At 52.5% G+C, this 16,968-nt stretch overlaps 6 protein-coding genes across 6 annotated transcripts; 3 read left to right on the top strand and 3 right to left on the bottom strand.

Moving 5' to 3' along the window:
* Positions 1-286: 286 nt before the first annotated feature.
* Positions 287-1,445, top strand: SCP_0106310 (hypothetical protein; the record flags this gene model as incomplete). Its single annotated transcript, XM_027752861.1, has 2 exons — positions 287-646; positions 702-1,445. The coding sequence occupies 2 exons, from the start codon at positions 287-289 to the stop codon at positions 1,443-1,445; spliced, it is 1,104 nt and encodes a 367-aa protein (XP_027608662.1).
* Positions 1,446-2,181: 736 nt separating this feature from the next.
* Positions 2,182-4,115, bottom strand: SCP_0106300 (hypothetical protein; the record flags this gene model as incomplete). Its single annotated transcript, XM_027752860.1, has 6 exons — positions 2,182-2,519; positions 2,584-2,881; positions 2,944-3,039; positions 3,090-3,172; positions 3,225-3,832; positions 3,886-4,115. The coding sequence occupies 6 exons, from the start codon at positions 4,113-4,115 to the stop codon at positions 2,182-2,184; spliced, it is 1,653 nt and encodes a 550-aa protein (XP_027608661.1).
* A 505-nt stretch (positions 4,116-4,620) lies between these two features.
* On the top strand, positions 4,621-6,846 carry SCP_0106290 (hypothetical protein; the record flags this gene model as incomplete). Its single annotated transcript, XM_027752859.1, has 10 exons — positions 4,621-4,826; positions 4,881-4,983; positions 5,033-5,083; positions 5,135-5,223; positions 5,279-5,363; positions 5,426-5,443; positions 5,499-5,550; positions 5,607-5,813; positions 5,877-6,573; positions 6,633-6,846. The coding sequence occupies 10 exons, from the start codon at positions 4,621-4,623 to the stop codon at positions 6,844-6,846; spliced, it is 1,722 nt and encodes a 573-aa protein (XP_027608660.1).
* A 436-nt stretch (positions 6,847-7,282) lies between these two features.
* On the top strand, positions 7,283-9,652 carry SCP_0106280 (Pheromone-regulated membrane protein; the record flags this gene model as incomplete). The annotated part of the gene is made up of 7 exons (XM_027752858.1): positions 7,283-7,892; positions 7,950-8,454; positions 8,507-8,631; positions 8,691-8,776; positions 8,829-9,030; positions 9,086-9,408; positions 9,464-9,652. 7 exons carry the CDS (start codon positions 7,283-7,285, stop codon positions 9,650-9,652), a joined length of 2,040 nt encoding a protein of 679 aa, XP_027608659.1.
* A 160-nt stretch (positions 9,653-9,812) lies between these two features.
* Positions 9,813-14,246, bottom strand: SCP_0106270 (predicted protein; the record flags this gene model as incomplete). Its single annotated transcript, XM_027752857.1, has 9 exons — positions 9,813-10,001; positions 10,053-10,089; positions 10,153-10,350; positions 10,401-10,427; positions 10,483-11,685; positions 11,736-12,562; positions 12,618-12,838; positions 12,921-13,275; positions 13,326-14,246. 9 exons carry the CDS (start codon positions 14,244-14,246, stop codon positions 9,813-9,815), a joined length of 3,978 nt encoding a protein of 1,325 aa, XP_027608658.1.
* A 1,304-nt stretch (positions 14,247-15,550) lies between these two features.
* On the bottom strand, positions 15,551-16,845 carry SCP_0106260 (ribonuclease III; the record flags this gene model as incomplete). The annotated part of the gene is made up of 6 exons (XM_027752856.1): positions 15,551-15,558; positions 15,616-15,714; positions 15,770-16,145; positions 16,206-16,322; positions 16,383-16,699; positions 16,779-16,845. 6 exons carry the CDS (start codon positions 16,843-16,845, stop codon positions 15,551-15,553), a joined length of 984 nt encoding a protein of 327 aa, XP_027608657.1.
* Between the last annotated feature and the right edge of the window lie 123 nt (positions 16,846-16,968).

The following is a 16,968-nucleotide window of genomic DNA, read 5'->3' as shown; positions in this document are numbered from 1 at the left end:
CCCGCTGTCTCTTGCGACGGTCCTGTCCTCCTCCTTCGTTTTACATTACACTCCTTCAACGTATACTTCTCCCAGAGTTGGTCGGAGGTGGTTATTCCAGGTGCCAGTACGTCTTTTTTCTTCCATTTGCAGCACATCCCAGTCTACCCATCGTTCATTTCGATTTATTGGAAGCTATCTCTACCCTTCTCACGCGTTCTGCGTTCCTTCCGTGCGAAGAGGTGAGGCTGACGACGTCTTCCAGCATACTTAACTCAAGACGACTCCGCGCGAGAGATACGCCAACATGTTCGCAACCAAACCCAGTCAGGTCATCCTCACGCTCCTTTGCCTCGTCCTTGCCCTCGCCTTGGCCACCGTGTCCGAGGCCAACAGCTTTGTCCCCGCCGTCCAGCGCCGTGACCATGTTGGAGTCGGTCGAATGATCAAAAAGCGTTCCCCCGATATCTTTGGTCAGATCATCAACGCAGGTGCTAATGCCCCTACCGGTTCGACCGATTCGACGACGCCGACGAGTTCCTCAGCGTCGTCGTCTACCCCCGCGGCGTCCAGCGCAAGCTCTACGCCCTCCTCTACTCCTTCCTCTACTCCTAGTTCGACTCCTACCCCTTCCAGCACCCCTTCCTCCACGCCGAGTGCGTCTCCCGTAAGTTTTTCACGCAGTTTTCTGTGGGGTTTCCTGACCCGTTCTCTGTTGTCAGTCGTCTGCGTCTAGCTCTCAACCGAGCAGCAGCTCTGCTGCTACATCATCGTCGGCAAGCTCATCATCGCAGTCCTCTTCTTCCTCTTCATCGAGCGAGAGCACAAGTTCTGCTGCATCTACCGCTGCTAAGGAGGCCCCCGTCACATCGGCTGACACCCCTACCCCCACTGACAGCCAGCCTTCGGAGACGAGCAAAGCCAGCAATCGCTACACCAGCATGACCGTCACCGCTTCCCCTTCTGCCACGTCGGCCGCCACCAGTAGCAGCGCATCATCTACCAGCTCCACCACCCGGACCACTCTCATCGTCATCATCGCCGTTGCGTCAAGCATCGGTGCAATCGCGGTCGGTTGGACTGTCATCCGCAAGTGGAAGCTCAGACCTTCTTCCCACTTCGACGACCGCATGCAGCCCATTGACTGGCAACCTAACGACAGCGATCGTCGCGCGTCCGTTGTGTCCCATGGATCGTTCCATTCTTCTGGCCATAGCGATCCCACGACTGTTGGGTATGGTGCAACGTCAGACCACGGCCATGGTACTTCCCCGCTTAACCCTATCCCGGATCACGACTTCACTGCCGTTCCCTCCACGCTCGCTCCGGTCGGCGGCTACGCTGATCTTCAGCGCGGCTCTAGCCCGCAGCCTCAGATGTCGGAGGGGTTGTCGCGCGGCCCTAGCTTGGCCCACCCGAACCACGGTGTGCCGTTACACTACCAGGGTGGCTTCGACGGCTACTAGTACAACGGAAATCAGGGTCCGAGACACTAAGTATTTGATGTGACGACGAGCGACTGCCCTGACCGAATTGGCCTTGTCGCTGCTGCTGGAGCCGGCGTGTATCCATACGTGAAAAACCTACGAAGATATCTTACTACACACGTTACCTGGCGCTTGGAGTCGTTTGATTCAGGCCGGATTCTCCTCCATTTACCCGCTTTTTTGTCAAATTATATCCTGCGTACATTTGTTTGCCCCCATGCCGAGAAATACACTTCTGGTATTCTCCGCTTCCGCTGGACGCTTCATCTTCTTGTGTCGCTGACTCCCACGTTCGTGCACCCCCTTCTGATGGCATGACCGATCCACGATTCTTCCTCCAGTTGATGATGAAGTTAGCCGTCTGTTTCTTCTTGGTAGATACTTCAGCACTGACTTGATTGCAATTGCGAAGCTCTGGAAATTTATTATACCATTCATGTTCGTTCTAATGTGCCTGTGATACCCAACAGTTCTTTGTGAAACGATGAAGAAACACCTTACCTTTGTCTAGATACTCCGGAGTTTCAAACGAGATGTGAGAGCGTATACTGCGAATGTTCGGACGGTAGAGTTCCGACAAACCCGTGTATATTGAACAATGTGTGATCTACTAGATACACCCGTAGTTTGACGACCTCCATGTCCCACTAAGACGAAACTAAAGTAGTACACGATCAGACGATCAATGAGGTCATGATGTAGGAGGAATCGCAGATTACTGTTCTCTATCCGAAGAGTCGTCGTCCGAGGCATCTTCGTCGGCCAATGCCAGGGCACCAAACCAGCCGCCCGATGCAAGCCCCTCCTCCTCGCTTACAACCGTCTCGTCGTCTGAGACGTCCTCTTCCTCGTACACGGCACATTCATCTCCGGATTCCTCATCGGACAACCCCCCGCCAGCATCCGAGTCCAGTTCGCTCTCTTGTGCATTAGAAACAGGACGCGCCATCCAGATGCCACATCCCTCCGCTTGGTGTTCCTCCATAAAATGCACGTCTGTGCCTGGTGGCCAGAATGCCCAGCGGATCTTTCCTTCCGCCAGCGCGCGCAGGACTGCCGCACGAGCAATGCGGTTAGGAACAATACAAACGAAAGAGAATCGGGTCGGGAGACGTACTGGCATTCCCCGCGCGGTTGACGTCGGGTCTCCCGGCCTTTGCGGTGACCCATCCTTTCTGCAGTGCGTAAGCCGTCAGCACGTCCATTGCCGTCCATGTTGTCTCTCTTCCCTTGCTGAATGATTGCGCCTGCGGGCGCATGCCGTCACGCCATGTGCGTTTGTCCTCGGCAGGGCTAGCTGAGAGTGAGGGATGTGTGAGGCCATAGATCTTCTCGAGGGGAAGAAGCTGCGCCGCGTGGTAGATGCAGAGCGGAATAGCTGAGATGCGCGAGATGGGCGGGATCCCACTTAAGACCTGAGGAAACGGTATGTGGTCCTGAAAAAAAGTTGCACCAACAATGAACAATATACACGTACCTGCACTTCCATCGGAACGAAGTTGGGCATGACAAGCCCAGGACAGTCGACGAGACGCACGTCGGACGTCCAAAAGAGTGTTTGAAAGTGCTTCGTCTGGCGGGCGATGAGAGAGTCATCGAGTACAGACTGGAATAAAGTCTAACTTTTCCTGGAGTCTTCGAAGCCTTGACCTTGTGCGTGCCGAACAAGGCATTCAAAAGGGAGGATTTACCCACATTCGGTTGACCTGTGCACGCGAATGTGAGTGTAATTGTCTGCACGCGAGAAGATAGACAGACCTAGCAAGCCAATCGTCAAGAACTCCGGCTCCGAATCACCTTCGTCCTCTTCGCTGCCTTGTGTTCTTTGCAGTTCTTCTGTCTCTTTAGAACGAGGGATCATGGGGCCGCCAACAACCGTTCCGACTTGGCCCCCCTCAGCCTTCAACACGTTGTCCCAGTCCACCACTCTCTTGACAGGAGGTTTCCATCTTCGCAATCTATCTGGATCACCTCGGATGCGCTCAGGAGGGCTTAACAGCTCCTGGTGTACATCGCGAAGCGCATTGACAAATGTCTGGCGAAACGCTGATGGAAGATGGGGCTCGTGGGCTCTGCGAGATCTCTGACTCGTAGAATCGTGGTGGCTCTCTGAATTCTTCTCGGCATATGACTCTACCTGTACGACGATGACCCCCGGGTATTGCGAGTTCAGGTACCTTGTCCAAGCATCTGCTTTTGCAGGACCAGATATATCTACTTTCGTGAGTACAAGTATGGTGCGCGTGCGACTGGCCAGCCCTGGTGGAGAGGATAGATAAGCACGGAGCGACGGGGGATAATGCAGAGTAGGACAACGCGAATCCAGAAGAATCAGCAGGATCTGGGAGATCTCTGTTACGCGCCAGCTGAGGGGAAAACAGTAGGCAACGTATCTCAAGCAAAACACGACGCGACGTACAGTTGCCTCCAAACTTCGAGATTACGTTCGAAGGACGTTGGTGCCTGGGGCATGCTGGGTTCAGGCGGCCCGTGGGCACTCGTTCCTGAGTCTTCTGCGGGACCCTCGCAAAAATCATCAGACTGCGTCTGTTGGCCGACATTGCACCACTGGTTGATGGTATCGTCCGTCTGCGCGAGCCACTTCTTGAATAAACCTTCTTCATTCATCTCGACTTCCTTCTTCGACATTTCATACCTCCACTTTGGTCTTTTCGGACATGTCAGTTTTCCGGCCGTGTCCTCACTCGCCCCATAATCTGGTAAGATGGCTGCTTCTGAAGGGATGGGGCGAGAAAGTGGCAAAGCCGAAGCCAGAGATCTCGTTTCTTCTAAGAATTTAGCCGGAAGTTTTACAAAAGATGACTGCAACCGGCGTGAGGATTCCGCGGCAGGTGGCGCGCTCCGAGATGATTGTCCGATCTGGTCTTTCCTGGCGCTGCGGCTGTGTTCTGGAAGAGGGGCGCGGGCGGTGGGTGGAGGAGAGACATCGCCTCGCTTTGTAGCCCGCTTGAGCTGAAGCTGGGCTTTCTTCTGTTTGGAGGAGATTGGTTTCCGGCGGTGCATGTGGGAGGAGGCAAGCAGGCGATCTGTAGAACCAAATGAATTCACGGAGCTCTTAATGAATCAATATTCGCGGACTTTGATCGTGAGCTAAAAGTGGCTGATCGAAATTCGCCAAACCGGTCTGCTCCCAATGGCTTCCGACACTGCGACCGTCATCGTCCCCTCTCCTCGCCGCAGCTTTAGTTCCACAATAACTCACGCCGAACATACTGACACCAAGAAGCAGGATTTTGCCAGAGAAAACAAATTCATCTACCAGCATGGCTCAAAACTTCATGCGTATGGCACGGACAAGGCGCCTTATCCGGTGTCTTACAACAAAGAATTCCTTGCCCTGTAAGAAGTTTGAATATTGTCTCGACGTCAAATTAAATATTCGTTTTACATAAGGACTGCGATCGATCGTGCCCTTTTCTACCAGGTACACAAGGATGTGTCGTTCATAGATTTTCAAGGCCATCCTCCAAAGCGATGCTTAGATCTTGGTACCGGGGTATGTATATTCAAGCTTCCACCTCCCCAGTGGCTGAGTCGTCAGCTAGATGGGGGATTGGGTAATTGAGGCGGCAAGACATTGGCCAGAGTGTACTTTCGTGAGCTCGTCATCTGTTTTGTTTCACGGTGGGTACGCTAAAAAATTTAAGGTGGGGTATGATTTAGTCAACGTGCAGATTCCATTTCATGCAATGGAGCTCGAAGTGAGAGGTCGTATTGAATGGAAGCATGGCAATTTGTGCGTGGCTGATCAAGCCATCTGTCTCATCGGTGCATTGACTACTTGAGAGTAGCCTGAGCAACAAGCTTCCGTTCGAAGACGAAGAGTTCGACCACATTCATATCTTCGCATTAGCATCGGGGGTGCCTGAAAATAAGGTCAGAATCCTGCCCATGTATCGTTGATGGAATGTGAAGTTGACAACCTAGTTACTCTTCAGTGGATGTCATTGTACGAAGTATGTCGTCGATCTTACGGTGTACAACAGTCGACGTATTCAAAATTTTATTCAGGAGTTGCATCGTGTATTACGTCCAGGGGGGACGGTAGAGCAAATGGAAGAAGGTCGGTCTTCCCACACTTCTCCATGGCAACGTGTGTCGCTCTGATTTCGCTCTCAGACATCATTTTCCCGCTTCTTCCGCGGTGGTTTACAGATCCCCTGCGCGCCTATGCACGTGGGCCATCCATGCATTTCCCAGATGGCACTCAGCATTTCTCGCGTAATTCATGCGCACAATCGGAAGATGGGGAACACGAACATGAGTTACTGGAGTCCTTGTTTTTCGCCGTCCACGACAATCGCTTCATCAATCGTACGCCCACCTGTGAGCGACTTGGATTTTATCTGCTCGTTGAGCCCGTCTGATGAGAAGCAATCGTTCGATCAGCTCTGCTGCCCAGCTACTTCTCTGCCATTTTTGGACACGTTCAATCACCCCCAGCGGTTGAATTTCCTATGCCCATGCTCGCACCTCTTGCACCATTACCAAATGAGCTGTCTACTATGCAATCCCTGCGCAGCGAATTTGAATTAGTCCCTGAGACTTCGTCTAGCATTTCATCTTTTCTTTCTCCAGACAACTCGTTTGACATTGCGTCAACAATCTCCCCCATTTCATCCTCCCAATCGACGTCCGACAGCTCAGTTACTAGTTCTGCTTCACCACCATCGTCAGACAAGGGGACAAAATTATCCAACGTCGCACCCTCTATCCTCGAGTATACTCGTTCAAGCAGTTCGTTCGATTCTTCTTTATCGGACAGCGTCTCTAGCTCTATTATCTCCTCCATCACCACTTTAGATCCCATCCTCACAATGAAGGACGAGGGCACGCGTTTGGGCCCAGCCTTCCAGTTGTTCGCGCTTGATGAACTACAGAAGCTCGACGAGAATTCGCTGTACATGCACCTGTTCTCTGCAGTGCGGAGGGTTCTTTCTGTCAAGGAGGCCATGTGGGAAGAGTTGATCAACAGGGTCGTGAAGAGAGACGAATCTCTGCGGAAGTATGGCTGGACGGCCGCTGACGATTATACGGAAGACTCGAGTAGGAGGAAATTCGATGCGCTGGTCCATCAATATGACAAGTCGGTCTTTTTCCTTTCACTTTCCCGAATACTTAGATGACGATGTTACTTACCCCAAGGGATATGCGTGTCCGAATATCATTATGGCACTCTCTGGTCAGGTATGGCTGGGAGTATCCTCCTCGTGATCCTCTCTCAAAAGCCGAGGTTATGGAAGAGGAAAGGATACGGCAGGATCTCCTCCGGGCGCGACGATCTGCGAACGGTGGCGAATTGAACGCATGTAGCCGGTGTATCAGGCTCATTCTTGGGGAGAAGTCATCAGCCAGTTAGTTGTAGGATTCAGCCAGCATTACCAGTTGAGTGTTATACATTTTATTTCTTATTTGCCATAAGTTATTTCAGTGGAAATTTCTTGGCTTCCAGCGAATATATTTGATCTGTTGTAGAGGTCCGTTGCATTCATTACACTCCGTGATAGACTTACATGATCAACCGGCGCAAATACAATTTGGGAAGTTCATTGGTTCTGGGACCGAACTAGCGGAGCTTGCAGTTCAAGCCTAAGACACATAACGACGTCTCAATCCAGCCCGGGGACTGACCTGGTCTGACAGCGCACACGGTTACCGTCTCAAACACCTACTGTCAGCCAGCCACGCTTCTCTACTGTGGATTACTTTGTCTATCCTCACGGCTCTGCTCCTTTATTTCCATATCTGAAAGCTGGTCTTTCTCGTGCGACTTACGAGCTTCATCCTCTACAGATATGGCATCCCGCCAGAGTGTCGTAGAGTCCGGCAATGATCCGTCACCTCGTCGATTCTCATACCCGCGCGAAAGCCCCCCAGAGCCGAGTGCAAAGCCATACCGCGACCATCCCACCCCTCATCCTCATAGATTCAGTGACGGTGCCTCTTACTTCTCCCCAAAGGACCCCGATCCTCGCAGTCGACGTGCAAGTGAACATATTCCTCCCAAGTCCAACGTTGGAGAGACTCTCAGCGTCCAAGACTCCCGCCCTGCCTTCCCTTCGTGGTCATCCTCCTTCGAATCGTCCATCTTGCCGTCCGACCTCCGGCAAGAACGAACGTTGAGCTCGCTCGAGGCTGGACAGAATAAACCGCGTCGCGGCGGCGGGGTTGTAGCGTCCTTGATCCAGTACGGGCTGGCGCGAGCTACAGGAAATGGCGAATGTAAATTTGACGGAGAAAAGCAGGACAACGCGCTTAGCCGAAGCACCTCCTACGCATCGGCCGACGGAGATCTGGAGAAAGCATCCAGTGGACGTCCTGCCGCTAGGTCGAAGCAGAGCTACCGAGACAAGTGCCTACTGAGGCGAGGTCGCAGACAGGCCGAAATTGTTCGCAACGTCGAATGTCAGTTGCATTTCGCCAGTCTCTTGTGATATTGAATTTCATCGGACGTCCCGGTAGCATATGTCAAGCGACAGAAATTCATCCTGAAGCTTGCGAAGGCTCTACTCAGCTTTGGGGCCCCTTCCCACCGGATCGAATCGCAGCTTCACTCTGCCTCCGGGATTCTCAAGGTCAACGCGGCGTTTGTGCACTTCCCCAACTTGATCATCGTCTCTTTCCTTGACTCAGACACGAGAACATCGGAAACTCATTTCGTCAGAGCCGGCGGACGCGTTGCCCTCACTGCTTTGCACAAGGTACATCTCATCTATCGAGATGTCCTGCACGACGACATCAGTGCAAGCGAAGGCACCGAGCAGCTGAAGAAGATTTTACAAGCGCGGCCGCTCTACAACATCTACGTGCGCTGCGTGTTTGCTTTCATATGTTCATCCATCATCTGCACCTTGTCGTTTGGCGGCTCCGTGGTGGACATGTTCATTAGCGGTGCCAGCGCGTCTCTTCTGCAGTATCTCGGCCTGAATGCTGCGTCGAAGAGCTCGATCTATGCAAATGTCTACGAGTAAGCCTACGCTACGACCAACTATTTGCAACATGCTGATCTAAATTGACAGAATTTCGGTGTCTATCATCGTTTCATTCCTTGCTCGCGTTTTAGGTACTCTTCCTGGCAACATATTCTGCTACAGTGCCATCTCGTCGGCCGGAGTGGTGCTCATCCTACCTGGTTTCACTATCTGTACGTCGTCACCTCCTGCTCGGCGACCTTGCGCCTCATCACAGCCTACATCATCTTAGTGATAAGTGCACTGGAGTTGACCTCCAAAAATATCATGTGTGGCTCCGTCAGAATGGTCTATGCTATCATCTATACACTCTTCTTGGTGAGTAGTGGCTTTGGGCAGAGTCTCATCGCATTTGCTGACGACGCTGAAGGGCTTTGGCTTGACCATCGGCTCGGACTTCTATCTCGTTATCGACCGCGATGCACGACGCAATCTTGCGGTTTCCAGTATGTTGGGCTCCGAGACGTATCACGGCCATATCATCGCGAACAACGACTCTCTGTCGCTAGCGTCTTTGGGTGGCACATTCTCCTTCACAGATGTTGCCGAAGCTGCGACCCATGTTGTCAAAGGTCAGCATCTCTGATCTGTCCCTATTAATCCGGCGTAATTCTGACAGCTCTACAGGCTGTTATCGCGATCCGTCTTGGCCGTGGTATAGGCAGGCCTTCCCGTGGTGGACTATGCTCTTCCTCGTTCCGTTCTACTCCATTTGTTCCTCTCTGGCGAACTTGCAGACCATCAGAAGTGTTCAACTTCCTGTAATGGTGCTGTTCTCCTGCGCTGCGTACGCCGCGAACAAAGGCGCCAGCTACCTCATCTCGGGCCGAGGTGATATCGTCTCTGCGTTCGGTGCTCTCGTCATCGGCCTCTGCGGCAATCTCTACTCTCGAGTGGTCGGTGGTACTGCATTCACCTCAATGGTTACAGGAGTGCTATTCCTTGTTCCGGTGAGTGTGGTCGTCTCTCAATTCTGTCAGTTGGTTGTCCTCACGCGTAATTAAGTCTGCTATCGGAAATGGAGGCGGCCTTATACAAAATTACGACAGTTCTTCCGCACAATATTCCAACAGTTTTGACCTCGGGATCCGAATGATCGAGGTCGCTATCGGAGTGACGATTGGCCTGTTCGTCGCCCAGATCATGGTCTACACTTTGGGACGCCGAAAGAATGCTGCTCACTTTGCTTTCTGACAGTGGTCAATGTTGTACGCACTTCTTGTGAACTGGATAACTGCAAATTTTCTAATATGTCTGCTATACAATCGATGCGAGTTATAACAAGCTACAAGCACATTAGAGTATCCATAAAGTACAAGTGGTATGCGCCAAAAATAAGATAATGCACAATAAATCAGCCTCCGAACAACTGGTTCAGTTCCTCCATGCGGCGTTGAAGCATTTCCGCCTTGGTGAAATTCTGACCCAAAGTCATATTTGCCAGCTCGGTCTTCTTCCTCTGGACTTCCAGAAGACGAGCCTCGATAGAGTTTTCAATGATCAGCTTGACGGTCGTCACGGGACGCGTCTGGCCCAAACGATGCTATGCAGATTGTCAGCAATGAATTCGCTGAGATACGGTATCAAGACATACAATCCGGTCGACTGCCTGGTTCTCCACAGCAGGATTCCTGATAATGTATGTATGCGTCAAATCCTGCTACGGGCAGGGGAAGTAGACATGTACCACTCACCAGTACGGGTCCATGAGATAGACTCGCTGAGCCGCGGTGAGATTCAGGCCTACTCCTCCAGCCTTAAGACTGACGAGTAGGACCTCACAACCTGGATCATGCTTCAGCGCCTCCATGGCTCGAGTCCGCTCATCACGTTTCATGGTGCCATCGAGCCGGTCATATCGAATTCCTGCCACCTCTAGCGCATCTTCTACCCTAATGGCGTTGTCAGAATCAAGTCGAATACGAATATAGCAAGAACTGACTTGTCTAACATGGTTGTCCACTGCGAGCTGGGCACAATCCATTAGCATAATGCATACTCGCACATGAGGAGACTATACTGACAAGACGACGGTCTTGACAACACCGTCATCTAAATTGTTTCCCCGATCGTCAACCATTTGCACCTCTATCGAAGACGGATCGTAGTTTGCGGAATATGGATTGTACTTGGAGAACTGGACCAGATCGCTCATCAAAGCCTTCACCTTGGTTGACGGGTGGAAATTCTCCAGCGAAATGCCCTTCGTCCTCTTTTCCCTCCTGGCGGACTTCTTCTTGCAGATCATGTCGGCCTGGTCACAACCGACTTCCACTGCATCTAACGGAGAAAGGGCAGTTTGGCAAGTAGCACAACATCGTCGCAGGTCTGCAGAGACATTCGGCCACCCTGGATAAACGGAGTTCCGGAAACATTCGAGACAGAACAGATGCTGACAGCGTGTGAGGACAGCATGCGGGGTGGGGGTGGAAGGACTATTCTGACGAGTCGATGAACGCGACGCGGGGGCTTTAGCTTTGCGACCACGCTTGGGCGTTGCGGAAGGAGTATCACTTTCAGCCACGCTACCTTCGCCTGCCATGACGTCTAATTGGGCTGCAAGCTCGTACCCACATTCAACGCACTGCGTGAGACTGGATTCTCTCAGCAATGCGAAGATGGTGGCTGCTCGCTGCACATTGATCCCTTCTCGAGCGACCACAGCAACAATATCTTCGTAGCTTGTACCTGAATCCTGAGTTTGAGTGTCTCCAATAAGACCCAGTCCCTTGTCCTTGACGAGCTCGAAATGATCGCATATCTGACGCAGACGCAGAATCTTCTGCAGTATTCCAACGTAGTTCTTCATGACTTCGTTCTTGTGCGAGAGTTCGTGGAACTCCTCCTTCGATTCCTGGAAGAACTGGTCATATATCGCCTGCTCCTGTTCATCGAACTTCAGATAACGCAATTCGTCCCGACGTGGAGGGAGCGAAAGAATTCTGCCCCCGTCGTCTGCCTTGGACTCCTTCGTTCTCCTGAGGGTAATACACTTCATGATGGTCTGGATACGTGCCACGCCAAGCGGTTGTCCGTATTTGACGGGTGTGCCAATAAACTCGGTCCACACGTTCTTGTCGTCGAGAGGACTTAATCGAAGGAACTTGATGAGTGCGAATACGTCGTCCAACTTATTCTGTACGGGTGTACCAGTCAGACACAATCGGCGGTCCGCGATGAGGTCGCAGCATGCACGACATGCAACGGTGCTTGTCTCTTTGATCGAGCTATCACGGCTTATTAGACTGTGGGAAGGAATGGATGCAGCGTCACTTACTGCGCTTCGTCGAGGACAACCCTGAACCAGTGTACGCTCTGCAGCGGACTGGTAGCCTCGACTCCGTTCAATGCGGTACAGGGTTTCTTCCTCTTCTTCGCACCTGCCTTCTTCGATTTAGGCGGCTTGACATCGTCAAGGTCTAAGTTACCGTCGCTGCTGCCATCGTCATCGTCGTCATCATCCGCACTCGCTATGCTCCTCATTTGCTTGGAGAACTCGGAAGCGAGTGTCGAGTACGTCGTAATTACCACATCAAAGTCCGCGAGGAAGGTAGCGTCGGGGCGACGAGCATTGCCATGATAGACATATATGCGCACGGGTGTGCCTTCGCGCACACGTCCCATAAAGCTCTTGATGTCTAACTGGAAGCTGTCGTGTCGAGACAGTTGCGGTGTCGAACCTGTGGGCGTAGAGATCATACCTGACTGCGGCGTCGCCACAGCGGTACAGTTACCTCCCACAATCGTAACCTCCCCCCGCCAATGTTCACGGAACTGGTCCTCCCAGTTGACAACCGTCGAGAGAGGGCAGATGACCAGCGTAGCTCGACTCTTGACCTTTATTCGAGACGCGCGCATATACTCGGCTTCCCGCCTATCCTGCTCCCGCGCAACTTTCGCTTTGCTCCTCTTCGAGCTGGATTCCGGAAGTAGGTCAGGCATGCCCCACACGCTTCCGGCGAAATGCGCTGCACTCAAAGAAGATTCTGGCTGAGGTGGCGGTCGGGGTGGAAGGGTACATAGAGGAGACGCCGAAAATTCATGAGCCGACTCCACAGTTGCAGCTATGAGCGATACGCAGGTAATGGTTTTTCCAAGTCCCATCTTCAATAAATTTAGTATATGTACCGACTCCATGTTTCAAGTGACTGATACGTACGTCGTCTGCAAGAATCGCACCCTTGGCTTCTTGTGGTTCATGTCGAGTTTCCCTCTGAGTGACGATGTGGAACCAGACCGGTTGCCCCGACATTGGATCCTGGCGCTCCTGCCACAGCGAGGAGAAAGTGCCAGAAGGTCCGACACGTTCTCGCTCTCTCTCAAGCAGAAATGTGAGCGCTTTCTTTTGATGAGGATACAACTTCGTTGCAACATCGGGTGCTAGTGAAGGTCAGAGCGGGTGGCCGGCAGGAAAATCGCCCTCATTAGTCAACCGGTGTCGCAATCAACGAATCATCCTTACCGGGCTCCGTTTCCTCGAGCTCTTCACCATCCCTCAGACTCTTGAACAATTCGTCCACCTGACTGCGCTGAACTTCTACACTCTTCCCACTCACCGATCCCGCATTCCATCGGCCTACGGAACTGCCGCCTGGACCGAGATATCCCAGACGTCCACTAGGGCCAATCAAGGCACGAGCATGACCTCCGGGGGGAGGGTTGTGCGGGTTATAGTAGTACTGATTAGCAAGCCGGGCCTTGTCGGACGACAAAGTAGGATGGTCAAGGAACAAACCATGTCGATGCAACCAGTCGGCAACAACCTGGATGTTCCCCTTCGGGGTGAAGACCAACAGTTGCAAAGGCAAGATCGGAAGCTAAAGACTTCTGAATGGATGAGCACCATAGTCATACCATGTGGACTCACCTTAATGCCCCTCCGGACTTTAGCATCTAGCCGGATCAAACCTCTGCCATACATGGGCCCCAGATGTGTCGCAATCTTCTGTTCCACGACACCGAAGTTTTCACCCGGCAAGATCTCACCCGTGTGCGTCTTCATACTAGGTGTCTTGATGTGAATGGTCTCCTGTCCACTGACTTTATTCGGGTTATGTTCGTAACTCAGTCTGACAGGAGCCCATTCACTATCGGGAAGTACCGGGGGCTGAGGTTCGAGATAGGGTATTGGATACAACACCAGCGCGGTGACTGTTAGTTGGCCAATACACACTGGTGTCTTGACGCCTAAGTCGGGAGGTAGGTTTCCTAGCGTTGGTTGCGGGATTGGGGGCAGCGGCGCGCCTGGAGGGGGAGAAGGCGAACTGGTAAGGTCAATCACATGCCGTGCCGAAGAATTAGAAGGAGTTTCAGAATATACCCTGGCAGGCAGAGGAGCCAAGACGGGTGGCAGAGGTGTAGTAGAGGGGCGAGGTTGGAAAAAAGCGGATGAGGTAGAAGGACCGGTGAACGGCGGGGGGCGAATGGTGTTAGCTATGGCATGCGTATAGTCTGGGGTGGAACGAGGAGGGCCCCACTGAGCGGACGAGCTCGCAGAGGGTCCCGCAGAGCCGGGATGCAGAGACGAAGAGGACATCGCGGGTGACAGGCCGGAATGGTATGGCTTAGAACACGAAGAAGCGTCAAGCAGAGATGGAGTACTGCAAGACGCATCAAAGCTGCGACTAGAGGTGCACATGCGCTTGCACTTCCTATCGTTCACATAGGATGAAGTGCCATCCTCGTCTTCGTCGTCGTCGTCCTGGGTGAGATCGATAGGGTCTGACTGAGCAAACGAGCGGATCGGAGGTAGGGTAGTCGGGCTGCTCGTCGAGAGCGGCGAGGCCATTGGGACCCTCGGTGAGCAAAGCAAAGCAGACTACGCGAGGAGTCGACCTCTAGTAAACGACGAAAAGCAGCGCCGGGCGGCTTAAATGTTGTGTAGGACGGTAGAGAGCAATTGAGCTCAAATCGCGCGAAGTTGTACGCCCCGTGTGGCGGTAGACCCATATTTATCAGCCTGTGTCAGCGCAAAAGTCTATCGTATTACGTACACGTGATTATCCCCAAAAAGGCACTTTTACCAGTGCTCGATTGTTTTTTCTGTCATTGTGAACCACTCCTAACATGCAATACACGCCCTCTCCTGCTACCATCCGCGTTTTGCGCCTCGTATGAGTGGAAATTAACGGACCACAAGTAGTTGGTTGGCCAGCGCTCACATAAGGTTGTGTCATAATATTGAATGACTCACAGACTGCCTCACGGTATCGACCACTCGATCGTATATCCGCCATGGCCACAGCGACACTGGAATTCCACCATTCCACAATAGCCGATTTGTTTACTCATCAAAGTCAAACTGCGTCCCAATCGGCATATCTAGCATCACGGTTTCGGGCATCGACAGCGGCAAAAAAAACCGGCAAGTGCATATCGCCAGATGCTTTACTAAAGGTCGGCGACATTCAACGCACTCGGGGCCGGACACACGCGATTCCTCACCGTTGTGGACAGGTAAGCCGCTTCGGAGTTCACGTCGAGCTGCATGATAGGCACTGCAGGTACAAACCTATCGATGTTTGGATATCCGCTGTGTGATACAACCAGTCAACGGCGACTCAACGCCGATAGCAGTGGCATAGCTTAAGCTGCACTTCGATGAAATCACAAACACCTGCCGGCATGCAGTATTACCTTGGACTGCGGTGCGGTGTCGGGAACATAGAAATAACGGGCGATGAATTAACTGCTGCCAGAGTATCAGAAGACATTCGATAGGCACTGCCAGAGGCCTAGGTCGTAAGTAGTACAGACAGGAATCCTACACAACATCCTAAGCTGAGACTTGCATGCGGAACTGACAAGTGTACAGCATAGCGTATCTAAAACAGAGCATTTCAGTGCACGCTAGCAGAGTCCGTGTGTTTCAATCAAAAACATATGTCCAAACCAAAGATATCAGTCTAGCGATGTGGGTTACCTCCATATGCAGAAGATGGCACCGTTGCAATCTAGCAGTGACAACAGATATGGTTGCACGTCACCCATGTTTACTATCCCTGGACCACATCACAATCTCGCCGTCGACGAAGACAATGATGAGGCCATGCTAGATTACAACGGTACAATGGCGAAGGAAATCCGATTGAATTAAGCACCTGTTCGTGGTGTAAGTTTCGAAGGGGGGCGCTTGGGAAGACCACGCAGGCGCTCACGAGGTGCCCATCCCATGGCATAGTACGCTTGCCTGGCTGCTTCTTCCTTGGCAAGCTGCTTGCTGGGACCATTACCTTGACCTTTCTCGATGCCATTCACTAGTAAACGAAGGTGTCAATAAGTAATCATTCTGATTCGCCGCACATGACGTACCTATGCACTGAACCGTCCACCTTCCGGCGTGGGCAGGACCTGAAAACTGAGCAGGATACTCTACAGTCAGCCTGCGCTGGTTGGCAGTCTGGTTGAAGAGCGGCAGAAACGCTGCCGTCGGTTGGGCGGGTGCCAACGGATTCATAGGAAGCGGTGGCGGAGGATTCATGGGCGGAGGGGGCTGCATGCTCGGGTTAGGCGGCGGCGAACCCATGGGCTCCGTCTTCGCACGTTTGTACGCATACGGTTCGTCCGCACCGATGGCAGGATTCTCGTAATCGGGATCAACGAGCCGTCCGATCCAGCTCTGCACGGTTTCCATCCCGTTCTGAATGTACACAGCGCCGACGTAAGAACTAAAGAGAAGGCGGGCTTCCTGTAGCACAGAACAATGAGTTGCAGCCTTGCCAGGCTGATCAGAAAAAGAGAAGCGTACCTTTGGCGTGTCGAGGGTTGCAAGGGCATCGGGAGTACAGCGCACCTTCTCCCGGAACCCATACCCTACTATCCAGTTCTGAATATTCTCAAGCGACAGTATCTCATCTCTGCGCCTCTATGTGCGATCGCAGATAGATCAGGATGTATGAAATACGCCCAGACAGGGAGGACTCACGACGATATCATCAGAGGTCAACATCGGCCTCTTGCTGAACAACGTGAAGGTGACAGCAGTCTCGAGGATCTTATCACCCAGCAGGGAGAGCCGCACGTTATCGCCGTACTCCTCATTCGAAGGAGCACCTGGAAAGCGCAACGACTGATGGGTGAAGACCTCGAGGATGATGTCCCCACGCAGTTTGGGTGCTGGGGTCAAGTGCGGGTCCATGGCATTCGATACAGAGTATGAGCGCTTCAAACCGGGGCTCGGACTGCCAGTGTGAGAATACGGGACTACGGAAGAGCCAGCTGTGGATGATGGCCACGTGCCATCTGAGAAATAAATTATTAGAATTGCACTAGCTGCCTGCAGGCAGTGCAGGAGAGGTGGAATAAGGTTACGAGAACGCACCTGATGCAGGGGTAGACCAGGATCCCTCTGACTGCATGCTTAAGCCCTTGACTTGTGCCTTCACCATGAAAAAGTTGCGGAGCGTGTCAACGATGTCTTTGGACGCAGCAGTTCTCGGTCAAGAGAGGAAGCTTGAACTGAGGCCGGGTGCAGTTAGCCGCGCCAAATGCGGCCTTTTATATGCTGCAAC

The sequence above is a fragment of the Sparassis crispa genome (genome assembly GCF_003851025.1).
Source record: "Sparassis crispa DNA, contig_000000F, whole genome shotgun sequence".
Classification (NCBI taxonomy): domain Eukaryota; kingdom Fungi; phylum Basidiomycota; class Agaricomycetes; order Polyporales; family Sparassidaceae; genus Sparassis; species Sparassis crispa.
This window is presented reverse-complemented; position numbering and strand designations above follow the sequence as displayed.